At 41.0% G+C, this 17,056-nt stretch overlaps 1 protein-coding gene across 2 annotated transcripts in view; it reads right to left on the minus strand.

Moving 5' to 3' along the window:
• Nucleotides 1-17,056, minus strand: part of NCAM2 (neural cell adhesion molecule 2) — a 478,060-nt gene that overhangs the window by 45,910 nt on the left and 415,094 nt on the right. For both annotated transcript variants that reach the window (XM_040423215.1, XM_040423216.1), the window contains exon 16: nucleotides 7,599-7,803. In XM_040423215.1, the coding sequence (XP_040279149.1) occupies nucleotides 7,599-7,803 (205 nt within the window). The remainder of the gene's footprint in view (nucleotides 1-7,598; nucleotides 7,804-17,056) is intronic.

The following is a 17,056-nucleotide window of genomic DNA, read 5'->3' on the forward strand; positions in this document are numbered from 1 at the left end:
CTATCATACTTCCTCACCTTGTCCATGGAGATCAGGTGGGCTTCATCCGCAACAGAGAAGGGAAGGATAACACTTCAAGGGTTATTAATACCCTCTGTCATGCTAAACGACTCTCCTCCCCTCTGCTTTTACTCAGCACGGATGCTGAAAAAGCATTCGATAGAGTCAATTGGTTATACCTAAGACAAGCTTTAGCGGGATTTGGCCTACCTGACCCCTATATCAAGGCAGTCTTCTCGATGTATGGAAAAGCTACAGCCTCAGTCCTAGTTAATGGCACCACATCACCTTCTTTTGCCATTAGAAACGGAACTCGTCAGGGCTGCCCCCTATCCCCTCTCTTATTCATCTTGGCCTTGGAGCCTCTCTTGGCGAACATAAGATTGGACCAGGAGATAGGAGGTCTATGTTTGGGAGGCAGGGAGCAGAAAATCGCCGCCTTTGCGGACGATGTTCTCGTAATGACAACTAACCCCAAAACATCCCTCCCTAGACTACAGACCCATCTCAAGGCGTATAGCTTAATGTCTGACTTTAAAATCAATGCCAATAAATCCTTAGTCCTCTGCCTAGGTATTCCCCAATCAACCCGACTCCTTCTAATGAAGGACTCCCCATTTAACTGGTCATCTCCTAACATTACGTATCTAGGGATTAAAATTAGCCCAGACATAACGGAGCTTTTCTCCCTTAACTATATTCCCTTGAAGAAGTCTATCTTCGATTCTATCGACAACCTGGCTCGAGCTAATCCAACTCTCTCTTGGTTTGGTCAAAAGAACCTCATTTCCTCCTTGATACTTCCCAGACTCACATACCTGCAACAAGCTCTTCCCATTTCTATCCCCAAGCATTACTATGTCTCGATAATGAGAAAATTTAGTTCCTTCATCTGGAATGGGAGGAGGGAGAGGCTTTCCCCCTCTCTTCTTATCAAGCCCAGACATGCTGGAGGGATAGGCTTACCAAGCCCTGAATTATATGGGAAGGCTATTCTTCTCTCTCGCGCACTAGCTTGGCTGAGCCCTTCCCCATACTCTGTAGTAGCCCAGATAGAAATAGATATACTGAACATACCAGCTAGGGAACTTCTACTGGGCCAGGAGACCGCTCTTCCTGGCCATATGTCCGCATATCCAATCATCCGGGCCACACTGTAAGCGTGGAAGTGGCTATCACATACACACTGCTCCATCCCCTTCCCTTCGCCCACCCTGACAGTATCAGACGCACTGAACACGGCCCCCCACACATTAAGGAATGCCACCTCACCAGGATTGTTGTCCTCTTCGATACCACTAATATCCTTAGCTCTCCCGACTGGAGAATGGATGGATTCTAGGGACATGAACGCTCTACATAACCCTCACCCACGGGATTTCATCCCAGTAGCTTACCTTAGGGCTTATTTAAAGCAGCACATCAAAGTAGGGGACCTTCTTCGTCCCTCAGTCTGGATTGAAGCCTTGTCTGCCTCACAAACATTGCCCAGAAAGCTCACCTCACGGCTGTACAGCAAACTATGCCTACCCCCTATGCTAGCTAAACCATCCTTCGTCAGGCAATGGGAATTAGATCTAGGTATCACAATCCCCTTTGACTTACTGCCTAGGTTCCTTGACTCCCCCCACGGTGTCTCCCGCTGTGTCAGGATCCGGGAAAACAGCTATAAAATCCTCACAAGGTGGTACAACACTCCGGATAAGACATCAAGATATGCTGGGTCGGCCTCTGGCACGTGCTGGAGATGCCTCGGGGAGAGGGGAACCTTCCTCCATATTTGGTGGACAAGTCCTCCCATACAGAAGTGGTGGAGCGACATCTTCACTACTGCAAACAAGGTTTGTGGAACAAAGTTCCAGCCCTCTCCGCAAATTGCCCTCCTCTCACTCCCCCAAGGCAACGGGAAGGCCAAGCCACCATTTGTATTTACACAGATGATACTAGCGGCTCGCCTCCAACTTCCCAAATTCTGGCTCCAGACTACAGTCCCAACTTTAGACCAGTGGATACAGAAAATTGATCAGATTCATAGATTTGAGGAACTTTCCTCATGGGAATCCCGTACACATAGGGTCTTCCTCAAAAAATGGTCATTGTGGGCAATTTTCAGATCCCCCAAACCCTAGATTTCTCAATGGAACCCGATGGAGGTTCTGACCCTATAGCTACTGAACATAGATGTGCAAAATGTTCTAAACGTTGCCCCGACTACATGTACCCCATGCAATGGTTTCATACTGCCTTATCGTCAGGGTCTTATCATCTCTATTGGTATTAATTGAATGACTTAATGGCTGCCTCACTCATGGGAAACGCTGTTTTCTTTTGTCAATAGTGGTTGACGGCTCTGTCTATCTGTCTACCATGCTTAAAGCTGATCCTTCCTTGTATTTGACATGTACTTACCCTTGCAAAGTCTGTATTCCTAACTATTATTGCAAGCCCTGCGCGCCTATACCTTGGTACCTTGTTACCCCCTGTTTGTGTTTGTTTTTAAAAATTTACAATAAAAATATAAATAAATAAAAAAAAACAGCCTGTTTCAGTTTATGTGTTGTTTTTATTAAATTGAATGCTCAAAAAATGTTTTGTCTCACTGCCATTTCTTCTTGTTGCATGTTGAAGCTCTACTTGGAACATTGTTAATATCCAGCCATGCTAAATATGATTTTTTACCATTTTTCAAGTGGTCTTAAACTTTTGATCAGGACTGTATATATATATTTTTTTTTTTTTTTTTAATTTTTTTAATTTTTTTTTGTAATTACACATTTATTTTGTGCCATACATTTTTTACAATAAAAAAAAAAAAATATATATACAGTCATGTGAAAAAATTAGGACACCCTTTGAAAGCATGTGGTTTTTTGTAACATTTTTAATAAATGGTTATTTCATCTCCGTTTCAACAATACAGAGAGATTAAAGTAATCCAACTAAACAAAGAAAACTGAAGAAAAGTCTTTTCAAGATCTTCTGTAAATGTCATTCTACAAAAATGCCTATTCTAACTGAGGAAAAAGATAGGACACCCTTGCCCCTAATAGCGAGTGTTACCTCCTTTGGCTGAAATAACTGCAGTGAGACGGTTCTTGTAGCCATCTACCAGTCTTCGACATCGGTCTGAGGAAATTTTACCCCACTCCTCAATGCAGAACTTTTTCAGCTGTGAGATGTTTGAGGGGTTTCTTGCACGTACAGCCCTTTTCAAGTCACCCCACAGCATCTCAATGGGATTCAAATCTGGACTTTGACTTGGCCATTCCAGGACTCTCCATTTCTTCTTTTTCAGCCAATCTTTGGTTGATTTACTAGTATGTTTTGGGTCATTGTCATGTTGCATGGTCCAGTTCCGCTTCAGCTTTAATTTTCTAACTGATGGTCTCACATGTTCTTCAAGCACCTTCTGATACACAGTAGAATTCATCGTGGATTCTATGATGGTGAGCTGACCAGGTCCTGCTGCAGCAAAGCAGCCCCAAACCATGACACTTCCACCTCCATGCTTCACAGTTGGTATGAGGTTCTTTTCTTGGAATGCTGTGTTTGGTTTACGCCAAACATGTCCTCTGCTGTTGTGTCCAAATAATTCAATTTTGGACTCATCTGTCCAAAGAACATTATTCCAGAAGTCCTGGTCTTTGTCAACTTTATCTCTGGCAAATGTCAGTCCGGCCTCGATGTTTCTCTTGGAAAGCAAAGGTTTCCTCCTTGCACACCTCCCATGCAAGTTAAACTTGTACAGTCTCTTTCTGATTGTAGAGGCATGTACTTCTACATCAACAGTAGCCAGAGCCTGCTGTAGTTCTCGAGATGACACTTTAGGGTTTTTGGAGACCTCTTTTAGCATCTTGCGGTCTGCTCTTGGGGTGAACTTGCTGGGGCGACCAGTCCTGGGCATGTTGGCAGTTGTTTTGAAAGCCCTCCACTTGTAGACTATCTTCCGGACAGTGGAATGGCTGATTTCAAAATCTTTTGAGATCTTTTTAAATCCCTTCCCAGACTCATAGGCTGCTACAATCTTTTTTCTGAAGTCCTCTGACAGCTCTTTTGCTCTCACCATGGTGCTCACTCTCACTTCAACAGTCAGGAGCACACCAAACTAAATGTCTGAGGTTTAAATAGGGCAAGCCTCATTCAACATGCAGAGTAACGATCTACTAATTATGTGCACCTGGTGTGAGATCTGAGCCAATTTAAGAGGGAATACATGTGAGGGTGTCCTATCTTTTTCCTCAGTTAGAATAGGCATTTTTGTAGAATGACATTTACAGAAGATCTTGAAAAGACTTTTCTTCAGTTTTCTTTGTTTAGTTGGATTACTTTAATCTCTCTGTATTGTTGAAACGGAGATGAAATAACCATTTATTAAAAATGTTACAAAAAACCACATGCTTTCAAAGGGTGTCCTAATTTTTTCACATGACTGTATATTAAATATATAAATTTTATCTCTATTTCTGAAACATTTGTGCCAAGATTTGAACTCACAACCTTCTACATTAGAGCCAAGAACTTTAACCACTATGCTATACAGATCCATGTTAACTTGCAATGAAATATGAAATGATACTTCTGCTGCATAGGAATACTTACTACATGACAAACTACAATGAGATTTTTCTGATATAGTTTATTATTCAGCTTTATAGTGGTTAAAGTCCTTGCCTCTAATGTAGAAGGTTGTGAGTTCAAATCCCAGCAGAAACTTTTCCTAAATAGAGGCTAAATTAGATTTAAATAGACTGGGAGTCCCCTAGCACTGACTCCAGATATGGACATAGCTGTATATGGAGTTAGAGCAGGGATTCCTAAGCCACGGACTCACACTGGGGGATTCCCTCACTATACAGTGATCTTCTGCATAGACCTCTTCAGAGCAGGGAGTGCCTGGTTTAATGCTTGGTTTGTCCCATTGACTTCCATTGTGCTAGGGTGCTCTGTAGAGCACCCGAGCATCGCAAAGTCTTCTACTCGAGCACCAGAGCACCCGAGCACTTTGGTGCTCTATCAACTCTACACACTAACATTTGATGTTTTGCAGTCCGTAAATTGCGGATGCGCAAAACACGGATACTGGTCTATCTTTATCCGTAATGCAGACAATCATAGGACATGTTCTATTTTATTGAGGAACAGCCATATTTCCATTTTTTTTCTTTTTGCAGCCCCAGTGAAGTGATTGGTTTTGCAAACAGACCGCAAAAAAAACCTGAATAAACACGGAAAAAAATATGTTTGTGTGCATGAACACATACTGTTATCTCATTTCCCTTCCATACAAAAACAAGGATGAGCCTCACACAATATTTTAACCTGTGATTTCAATGACTTTGATCCCAACCTGACCTATTTATAGTGAAATTTATGTGATTTCACCACTGCTCATGGAGGTAGTTTGTCAAGAAAGCCAAAGATCAAATTACATTCTCGCGGTTTGCAAATCTGCTTAGAAACCATGATAACGCATGAGAAGCAAACTGTCAAACATGCTACAGGTTTTTACAAAGGTTCAGATTATGATCCTTCCCCCCCAATGCCATGAGTAAAAACCAACCCTACGTGTACATGCCCATTGTCACAATGTTCAACACACAAAAGTTTCCAAACAAGGTCACACTATCATCTTGCAGATGTTAAATGGGAAATCTACCCAAAAGTCATCTTGTGTCTTGTCACAGAGATGTCATAGAAGATGACAGTGATGGAATCTTTGAGCTTAGACCTTCAATTTTCAAAACCTTATTAGACGTAACCCCTTCAAATTTTTCTCTCTGGGGCTTTACAGAGACTTTATTCTGGAAATTGTTGATAGTCCTACGTCATTGATCCCATCAATCGATTTCCCCATTTTAAATGATGCAAATGTTAATATTGTAAAACACACAGGCAGAATAGATAGACCAACACCAACAAAATAGACCATGCACCCAAATTATTTAAGGTCCATATGTTGACAATACACACACACAAACAAACCACATACTGTACGCAGCAAATATGCACATGGCTAAGTACAGGATAAATCAAGAAAAAAATTTCATATTTTCTCAACATTATATATAAACTTGAAATTTATAATAATGTTGTTAATGTTGAAAATTGGAAATATGTTATATATGTTGAGCGACATGTATCGTAAATGAGTGATTGCAGTAAAATAACCAAAACCTAAACTCATCAAATGCAAAAAACAACCAAGATGATTTAGGGATTAAGATATGTATACTTTTGATATCTTCTTGAATATGATTGAGATATAGTGGGGGTCCCTCAACTGATACCTCAAAAAATGATTACGTAGGGGATATTATAACCTACGGCCCAATCATCTCCAATGATTTTCTACAGAGAAGCTGAAAGAAAGCTTAACTCTAAAATGCTGAAGTCTTAGAGTTAAAGGGAGTCTAGCAGCTCCCAAATCACTTTCAAAGTAAGCATATCACCTTGTTAGGTATGTGCACCAAATTAGAAACATACCTTTCTTTTTATTTTGATGCAAATTAGGAATCAAGCTTACTGTCCAGTGCAGCATTGCTCCCGGAGTATCACTACTCAGAGCTTACCCATTATGGTTGATCGAGAGTACGAGGCTTCCCCTTCATCATCGCTCCCAAATCTGAAATAGCATACCTGTGTTGATCAGTCAGCACACGTGCAGTACAGTGAATAGAGGCAAGGCCAGGAACTAAGGAGGTTCGTTTCAGGTGCAATATTTCAGATCCAGGCGTGATGACACTAGGTAATCCTGCCACTGTCAGTTAACCATAAGGGGGAGGCCCTGGGTGGCAATACGAGCAGTGATGGTGCACTAGATAGCAAGAAGCCTCCATAGGCGCACTTGAATCCTAATTTGCATGGCAATTAACAGACATATTATACATGTTTTGAACCATGGATTTTTAATAGAAAGATGTTTATGACAATATACTTACTTTGGAAGTAACTTGTTAAGCAGGAAAAGCTAAAGGGAATAACACTATTATGACTTGTGGGGGTCTCGGCTAAAGGCTGGTAGGTGGTTGGTTCAACCCAGGTTTAAAATTTGAATCAGAGTAATCTGCTTTTTGTCAAATCAATGAATCATAAAGTTTGACTCTTCAGTAGTATTGGCTCATTGACCCAAATTATGACACAATTTGACACATCTTGAAGACATGACATAAGATATTGAAAGATACGTATATTCTTTAGGGCATTGCTTGAGCCTAGTTAATATAATTGTTCAGCTATGAATAACAGCATTGTGGATTTAGGAGTACAGGAGTATGGGTCCAGAGATGTAGTCATGGTATAGGTTCTGGTGCCCTTAAATTAGGCTTTTTGAAGATTATGTTGTGATTATCATTTTTACTTTCTAGTAGAAAATTAATAAAATACCTTTAGATTTATAAGTTTAAAACATTTACTATTATCTGTTTTCTGATATCCTCATCCAACCCTATTGTCCTTTTTATCTGTAGTCATTCAAAAGGATATACCAGTTCAAATATTATTTTACTGAATTTGCATCTGGAAAAGTATGGATTTTTTCTCAAAATGTTTTTGAACCTTTAAGGGACATTTTTAAAAAGACAAGTATTTTTTTTTCTCACAAGTATGCAGCTTTTCCTTCTTCTAATTCTTTACTTTTTCCGCTGGAGCCACTTTTCTTCCCGCAGATCCGTCTGGTTATGCACATAAGCAATCCGCACTGTCTCATGAAGAAGCAACTGACATCCGTCACGACGAGAATTAGAAGGAGAGCGGCTACAGCCAAACCGATGACTGCTCCAATTCCAAGGCCACTGAATAGGGTGTCTAAAATAAAAGAAAAAGAAGATATTACCTTGTGCCAGTTTTATATAAGTTACTTATAAGGCAAGTGAACAAACAAATCATAACCAAAGTCAGTTAAGCTCTGTTCTCACAGACATTACGGTTTCAGTTAACTATGGAGTCATCCAAATTAGGCCAATTCCAAAGATTTTCAGATCCTGGCAAATCCTGATGGACCCCCTGACAGGAATAGTATTTTTATATCATAGAAATTGTTGCATGCTGCACCATTCCTGCTATTAAAAACACTAGAGAGCCTGATGGAAACCCAGATTGAGAACATGGATGCAAGACCGACCTGAGTCTTGAGCCGAGTAATTGGCTGCCAATGAGAATTCTTTCACTGGGACAGTAATTCAGCTGTATGGCTGACTTATCACTGAGTGAATGGTAGAAAGTTTAAATTATCCAAAATAGGATATAAATCAGGCTTCCTGTAAACAATATTTATTTTAGCATAGTAAAAGCCCATTCCAATATACACTATGAAACACACTACGCATTTTGGATCAAAATATTTTGATCCTTATTCAAAGCATAAATAATTGATTAATAAGGATCATATTGATTGAATAATTGATGAAGAAGGATCAAAGTCTATTGATCCAAAATGTGTAGATGCAGTGTGTTTCATGATGTATATTTTTATGGGCTTTTACTGTGCTAAAAACAGTTTTTTTTTAATGGAAAGCGGGATTTATCTCCTTGTTTTGGATTTTGCTGGTGCTATATCCTGAGCACTTCCATTCCTCCCTACATCAGTTTCCAACATGTGAGTGCTACACTGTTTTTTTTAATAACTATTTATATCAATGTCATATAGAAAATTAAACAAAGAAATTATGGTGCACAAAACACAGTTGATACGCCTAAATTGTAACTTACCAAAGAAATGAGATTTATTGAAACCTACTCTAAATGTGACAAAATTACATTTTGTAATATACTTTATTATTATTTTTTTAAAATTTTTTTTTAACATTTCTTAAAAAAATAGGTGCCTGAAGTTCAGGTGCCTATTGGGCTTTAGAATCCGTAATCCCATACTCTGCTGTGTATGGATGTACATTGCTCCTTAGCCTGTGCCTGCTCTACTAAGGTTTGACTTAGGCAATCTATGCCAGGCTTTAGGAAAGCAGCTCTGGTAGAGGCAGGAGAAACAAGGTGCTATAGAGCTAGATCTCAGTCTGGCCGTACGGCGAAATTCGTACTCCCATACACAGCACTGTACAGGAGTACAGATTATAAAGCTCAGTGTTACATGGCTTTGGCTCACAATAACTGCCCAAATAACTGAATTGTAAACTCTGCCTTAGACTAAGTTCACATCAGCATTTAGTTTTCCACTCTTCTGATCCAGAAGAAGAGAAAAAAAAAAACACAGATCCTTTATTTGGAGCATCTGTTGTGCTTATTTTGCATACATTTTAGCCATTGCCATCTGAGATCCGTTATTTTTGAATGATCTCAGCCAGAAATGGCTAAAACGAATGCAAAATAAGCACAACGGATGGTCAAAATAAAGAATCTATTTTTCCTGCTCTTCTTGCAGACAATAATAATGAAAAACAAAATGGTGATGTGGACATAGCCTTAGGAGACAAGAGGGTGTTATATACTAATTTGTAGTCTAAGTGGAGCATATTTGATTAGTCCAAAATCGATTCGGGTCTGAACTAAACTTTACAAAAAGTTTGACAAATTGGACCTGAAACAAATTTGAAGAAGTTTACTTGGCTACCTGAGTGGCCTTAGTTTGGGTACTATTATTCATATGGAGGGTGCGGAGTACTCATAAGAAGTATCGTCATAAGCCATTTAACGCTCCTTTGGGTTTGAGGTAAAAATATATTAAATTTAGCACATTCTAAATCTGCTTGCATGAAATAAGAAATGTAGAGAGGCATTGCCTGCCTACAATACTCTGCACATGTACTATGCATACTAGACCTTCTTGGTAATGAGAAACTGTACCCCCAGACAACACGTATACAGCATATTGCCCAAAAACCCAGAGTAGCATACTGGGTTCTTTCTCTCTTCTTTCTAGTCCCACAGTATTTACATTAAAAAAAAACTAACTCCTAGGAGACCAGAGAGTGTTGTTTATCAACTTTCACGGCATTTGGAGCATATTTCATATATTCACCTTCCCTTGTCAATAACAGCTGGAGATCCAGCAGCCAAACCTACTGTGACCAACTGAACACTTAGATAGGTTTGCTTAAAGTTGTGCTTGTACTGGCAAGAACCCTTTAGAGGTTAAAGGGCTTGTGCCAATTTTTTATGTTATCCAAAATAGATTATAATTAACTGATCCACAAGGATGGTACCCCCCACAATCCCAAGAACAGGTTTCCCATCACCCTGATTTGATGGAATTGCAGGTCGGGCAATCATCCTGCTGCTCCATTTAGTCTCTATAGGAATGCCAGAGATTTCTGAGTACAGGATTTGGCTATTTCTAGTGGTCCCATAGAGATTGAATGGAGTAGCAGGGAATATGCCCAATTTGTCACTTCATCAGATTGGTAGAATGGGATCCCCATTCTTAGGATCGTTAGGTGTCCCATTGTTCAGATCCCCCTGTGAATAGGGGATAACTTCAAAACTTTGCACAATCCCTTTAATTAGAAAAACAAAATTTCCTGCAGTTTTTGAGCTAGAGGGAAGGACTCACCCCATACATCTATCTTGTATTTAAAGGGATTTTACCACTAATATCACTTACTTCCTATCTACAGGATATGGAATAAGTGTTTGCTGAGGATACTTATGCTAGGATCCCCCTGTTATCACAAGAACGTCGACCCTCAAGTGCCACCGGACTGCCTCATGAGAATGCAACAGTGCTCCGTCCACCACTTCATGCACTTCTACAGGACTTCAGAGTATCCTATGGATAGGGAAGATGTGCTATTAGCGGCATAAACCCTTGAACAAGCGTGTGTCACGCTTCAGTGTGGGAGGGAAACACCACACCGTGCATAGGAGGGAAGGGAGGAACAGGGAATCAGGCCTGAGAACTAGGGAAGTAAAATGGACACCTCCTAGTGAAAACTCTAACCAAAATCCTGACTGACTTCCAGTAAGAACAAACCCCTAAGGTAGGTGAGTTCATATTCAGGAATACCTAGAGTCCAATCAAGCTCTTTAGGACCCTGGTACTAATGGCAGGGACAAAACTATCTGTTCCTCCAAAAGGAAGGACGAACAGGAGTCTCCTTCAGGCCTAATACAAACAATAGGGGAATGCAACACACAGAACCCAAACAAAATACAAAAGGGAAAGGAAAGACTTAACTTCAAAGGATCAATGAAAGCACCACAATCTGTCCAAAGGTCTAACAGAAGCTATAAACAGCACAGCATTGTGGGAAAAGCAACTATAAATAGAGAAGGTTAAATGACCCTAATAGCCACACCTGGGGAAAGAAGGTGTGGCAAGCACCAGAAACAACACAGATGTCCTTTGATCCAAACGGAAAACATGACAGATCAAACCACGTGTTGCCATTCTCACCGATCTCCTGCCAACTGTCGCGGGAAAGTCCGTGACATTACGGGTGACATTTGGACACCAAGGGCCGACCTTATCCAGATGAGACCTGTGAAAAACTTTCACCAAACGACTGGCATTCACGTCAGATGCTGGTACCCACATACTCTCCTCTGGTCCATAATCCTTCCAGTGAACAAAATACTTAAGAGATCTACTGAAAACTCGAGAGTCAATTATCTTGGCGATCTGAGATTCCAAACTACCATCCACCTTAACAGTAGCTGGTGGCAAGGAAGACTGCTCCAAAGGTTCAACATATCTCTTCAACAAAGATTTATGAAACACATTATGAATTTTCAAGTCCTGAAGGAGTTGAAGAGGAAAAGCTACAGGATTAATAATGGTAGTGATCTTATAAGGACCAATAAATCTTGGACCCAACTTCTAATAAGGTACCTTCAACTTAATGTTTCTTGTGGACAGCCACACAGAATCAACCACTCTTAGGTCTGGACCTTTCATACGTTTCCTGTCAACCACACGTTTATATTTATTGCCCCTATTCATTAAGTTATTTTGAATTTTCCACCATATAGATGATGATGAAAAACGTTCCTCCTCAGGGATACCAGAAGTATATAAACCAGAAAATGTGCCAAACTGCGGGTGAAACCCATATGCCCCAAAAAACGGCGACTTCCCAGAGGATTCCTGTTTATGATTATTTATGGCAAACTCTGCCAAAGACAAATACGAAGACCACTCGTACTGGTTCTCAAAGACAAAACATCTCAAGTAAGTCTCCAGACTCTAAATAGTGTGTTCCGTCTGTCCGTTCGACTGAGGATGAAAAGCCGAAGAAAACTGAACAAACTGAGTCCCACAATCCGAAACCACGTCAGAGAAAATGCTATGCAGTTTCACAATGTTGTTAACAAACACTTGTGCAAGTGTTTTAGCATTAGGTAGGCCCAGCAACACTATAAAGTGCACCATTTTAATAAAGTGATCAACTACCACCAGAATAACTTTGCTGAATAATTAGGTAGATCAGTGAGAAAAACCCATGGATAAGTGAGTCCATGGTCTGGACGGGATGGGCAACGGAAGTAGAGATCCAGAAGGCCGAGTATGTGCCACCTTAGCACGTGCACAGGTACTACAGGCTGACACATAGTCCTCAACACACTTATGCAACCCTGGCCACCAGAATCTACGAGAGATGAGGTCAGCAGTGGATCTGCTCCCAGGGTGTCCTGTAAGAACCATACAGTGATGTTCCTCAAACACATTATGACGCAATTCCGATGGCACAAACAGTTTCCCAGAGGGACAAGAATCTGGGATCATCTCCCTGGGCCTCTAACACCTTTACCTCTAGGTCAGGGTAAAGAGCAGATATCAAAACCCCTTCCAACAGTATAGGACTCAGATTTTCAAAATCACCACCTCTAGGAAAACTATGTGACAAGGCATCTGCCTTGACGTTCTTAACCCCAGGACGATAGGTGACAGTGAAATTGAATTTGGTGGAAAAACAAAGACCATCTGGCCTGCCTTGGGTTCAGTCGTTTAGCTGACTCCAGGTAAGCCAGGTTTTGTGATCTGTGAACACTGTGAACTCCCCACATCATAATTTCTCTCTGCGGAAGAGAGTTTTTTTTAGAGAAAAAGGCACATGGACTCCATTTACCAGGAGACGGGCCCTGAGATAAAACTGTTCCTACCCCCACCTCCTTAATCGCAGAAAAGGCTCGCAACGCTGAATCAGACCACACTGAAACATCTGTCCCTTTCTTGGTCATGTCAGTTAAGGGTTTTAATATTGTCGAATAGTTCCGAATACATTTTCGGTAATAGTTGGTGAACCCCAAAAACCGCATAAGAGCCTTCAGATTTTCAGATTGATCCCAGTCCAATACAGCACGGACTTTCTCTGGATCCATTCGAAAACATGAAGATGAGAGCAGGTAACCCAAAAACTACACCTCGTGTACAGAAAAAGCACACTTCTCTAATTTTGTGTACAATAAATTATCTCTTAGGATCTGTAACACCTGTCTAACGTGATCTTGATGTATCTCCACGTCTGGAGAATAAATTAGAATGTCATCCAAATACACGACTACAAACCTCCCCACAAGTTGATATTCACAAAATGCTGGAAAACCGCAGTAGCTTTGGTCAACCCAAAAGGCATGACCAGGTTCTCAAAGTGCCCTTCAGGAGTATTAAAAGCTGTCTTCCATTTATCCCCTTCCTTGATCCTAACCAGATTATATACCCCCCTTGAGTCCAACTTGGAGAACACCTTGGCACCAACAATCTGGTTAAACAAATCGGGAATGAAAGGAAGAGGGTAAGGATCATTGGCAGGAATCCGATTGAGTTGACAGAAATCCAGACATGGCCGAAGACCTCCGTCGTTTTTTTTAACAAAAAAGAACCCTGCTGCCACTGGAGATTTGGAAGGTCTTATGTGTCCTTTAGGTAAACTCTCAGCAATATACTCTCTTATGGCCAGTCCTTCAGGTCCAGAAAGGTTATACAATCTAATTTTGGCAACTTAGCTCAGGGAATAAGGTTGATAGGACAATCATATTCCCGATGTGGAGGTAAATCCTGGCATCCACTCTTAGAAAATACAACTGCAAAATCAGATATAAAGAGGTTAATGTCTTAGTAATTAAACAGAAAAACATCACCTCAATCTAAAATCTGTCCAGCTTGCCAATCGATAGTTGGATTGTGCTTGTTTAACCAGGGTAAACCCAGAACCATCAGGGCAGGGAGACCCTCCAACACAAAAGACGAGATACATTTTTAATGAAAGTCACCCACTTTTAATCTGATATCATGCACCACTTGAGATAAACAATTTTGAGTTAGAGGTGCAGAATCAATAGCAAAAACAGAAATGTTTTTTTTCTAATGCACTCAGTGACAACCCGTTCATACGGACGAACTGAGTATCAATGAGGTTCACCCCACCCCGCTGTAGATAAACACCTCAATCCCCACAGTTTTTGACTCTAACGCCACCTCAGCGGTCAGGAGAAATCGGGTACTTCCAGTCAAAGACAAATGCCCATTTTCTGACTCTCCTCTCACCCCTCCAAGAGTCAGATGGGAATTAAATTTCCCTATTTTTTCTTTCTGCCATTGAATATATGGAAATACTCTGATAAAATGTCCCTTCTGTTCACAGAAAAAAACACACACTCCCTTCCTATTACCACATAGAGACATAGCAGCCTCCAGAGACAGTGGGGTTTCATGAAAGGCCAAACCGTCCTTCAGCCTCTCTGATAACCCTTGACAAAACTGGCTACGGAGGGCAGGATCATTCCACTCCATATCCATAGACCATCTCCTAAACTCAGAGCAATAAATCTCAGTGGAATGATCACCCTGACGAAGGCCGCACAGCTTGATTTCGGCTACAGAGGTCCGATCCGGATCATCATACATAAGACCGAAAGCTTAGAAAAATTAATCTACTGACAGGAGAGACTGCAATCTGGTTGGCAGAGAAAAAGCCCATGACTGCGCTTCCCCCTTAAGCAAGGAAATAACCACACCGACTTGCTGTTTCTCATCACCAGATGTGGGGATAGCCTAAAATACAGTTTGCACGCATCCCTAAATTTTTTTTAATTATCACGTCCCCCAAAAAATCTGTCCAGGAGGGCAGTTTTAGGCTCCAGATTGGCCTGTTCTCCACCACTACCACCAGGGCCAAAAGCCTGTGATGTCTGCATCTGCAAGACAGTCGTGCGGGGGGCATCTACCTCCAAAGATAGCCCTTGCAGCTGACCTGCTAGTGCAGCAATAGGATCTATGGCTGCACACAAACAAAAAATGATGATTTTGACGGTTTATAATGTCATGTTTGGTGTGGGAGGGAAACACCACACCGAGCATAGGAGGGAAGGGGGGAACAGGAAATCAGGCCTGAGAACTAGGGAAGGAAAATGAACACCTAGTGAAAACCCTAACCAAAATCCTGACTGACTACCAGTATGAACAGACTCCAAAGGTAGGGGAGTTCATATGCAGGAATACCTAGAGTCCTATCAAGCCCTATAGGACCCTGGTACTAATGGCAGGGACGAGACCACCTGTTCTTCCAAACGAACAGCAGTCTCTTTCAGGCCTAATACAAACAATAGGGGGATGCAACATACAAAACCCAAACAAAATACAAAAGGAAAGGAAAGACTGAACTTCAAAGGATCAATGGAAGCACCAGGAACTCAACCGAGATTCAACCACAATCTATCCAAATGTCCAAACAGAAGCTATAAACTGCACGGCATTGTGGGAGAAGCAACTTAAACAGAGAATGTTAAATGAACATAATGGGAAAGAAGGTGTAGAAAGCACCAGAAACAACACAGACATAATTTGATCCAAACGGAAAACATGTCAGATCAAACCACGTGTTGCCAGTCTTACCGATCTGCCACCTGTCGCAGAAACGTCTGTGACAGAGCGCTTCTATTTTTATTATGAGGGCTTCACAAGATATAATAACAACGTTTCAGACAGGGTCCTTCTTCAGTCTGTTCAGTAGACAGTGTCACACGAGATGAAACATTTGAGTCACAGTTAAAAGTGGCTTGAAAAGCAAAGGGAATACAAGGATATTTTCCTTCTTCCTTCCATTTACAGCTCCGGCTAAATAAAAAAAATTCCATCCAAAAATATGGTGACCTCAAAAAATCATGTTTAAAAAAATATAAAATTTTCATTGTAAAAAAGTTCACTATTCAGTAAACCACAGAAGAGAATGGAAACACGCTGACTCAGCACTACTATATGGGTTCACACAAAGCATAGAAAAATTGCTCCACTCAAAACTTGCATGTAATGTACAGTGCACAGTGACGGCTTTTAGTAAGCTCGAAATACGGCGTTCAGTCCTAAAGCGCTACTTAATTTTGTATTTTGTTTTCCTGTTGCTATCAATTCCAAACTCTCTGCTGGGATTAGCGAGTGACTAGCGGGAAAGAAATTGAAATTACTTTACATTTACAGCTAATGGCAAAAATAGAGTGGAGAAACACAGTCATTTCAGTCCATCGAAACGCAGAATAACAGCTTAGGCTCAGTTTTACATTGTTTGACCGACAAGTAAAACAATGATAACAAGTAGAGATTAGCAAAAGTTTAAAAAATTCGATTTGGCTGGTTCGCCGCATTTTTCGAAATAAATCGATTCGATCAGAATTTATTTGCGGCGAATCGTGTTAAAAAACAGCTATTTCCTGGCTGCAGAGAGCCTTTATAGTGGTGTAGAACATTGTGCCTTGCAGTAACACGCATAGGGAGTCTGCTGTGGTAGTGAAATATTACTGTCAGTATGACATGCAGATGACAGGCGTCGCTCTTAAAATCACTGCACACTTCACTTATTTGGGCAGTCTCGGGGTCAAAACTGACCAAATAACTAAAGTATGAACTCAGCCTTACAGGTCGATGTTAGCGCCAAGAAGAAGCGCACTCCTTTTACACCGTCGTCAGCTGATTCCACATAGATGTCTACAGAACCTGTTCTTTTAAACGCTTATACAAGTAGAGCCCCCCAACAGAGTGGAGAGGGTGTCAACAGTAAGTTTGTGTTGATGTTACTGATTATTTTGCCCTGATCCTTCAGAACAATAACCCCCAAAAAACGCATCCTGTCTGTTAAGCATCCGCCTTCACTCGGTCAGCATTTGGTCAGTAATC

This window comes from Bufo bufo, chromosome 3 (assembly GCF_905171765.1).
Source record: "Bufo bufo chromosome 3, aBufBuf1.1, whole genome shotgun sequence".
Taxonomy (NCBI): Eukaryota; Metazoa; Chordata; class Amphibia; order Anura; family Bufonidae; genus Bufo; species Bufo bufo.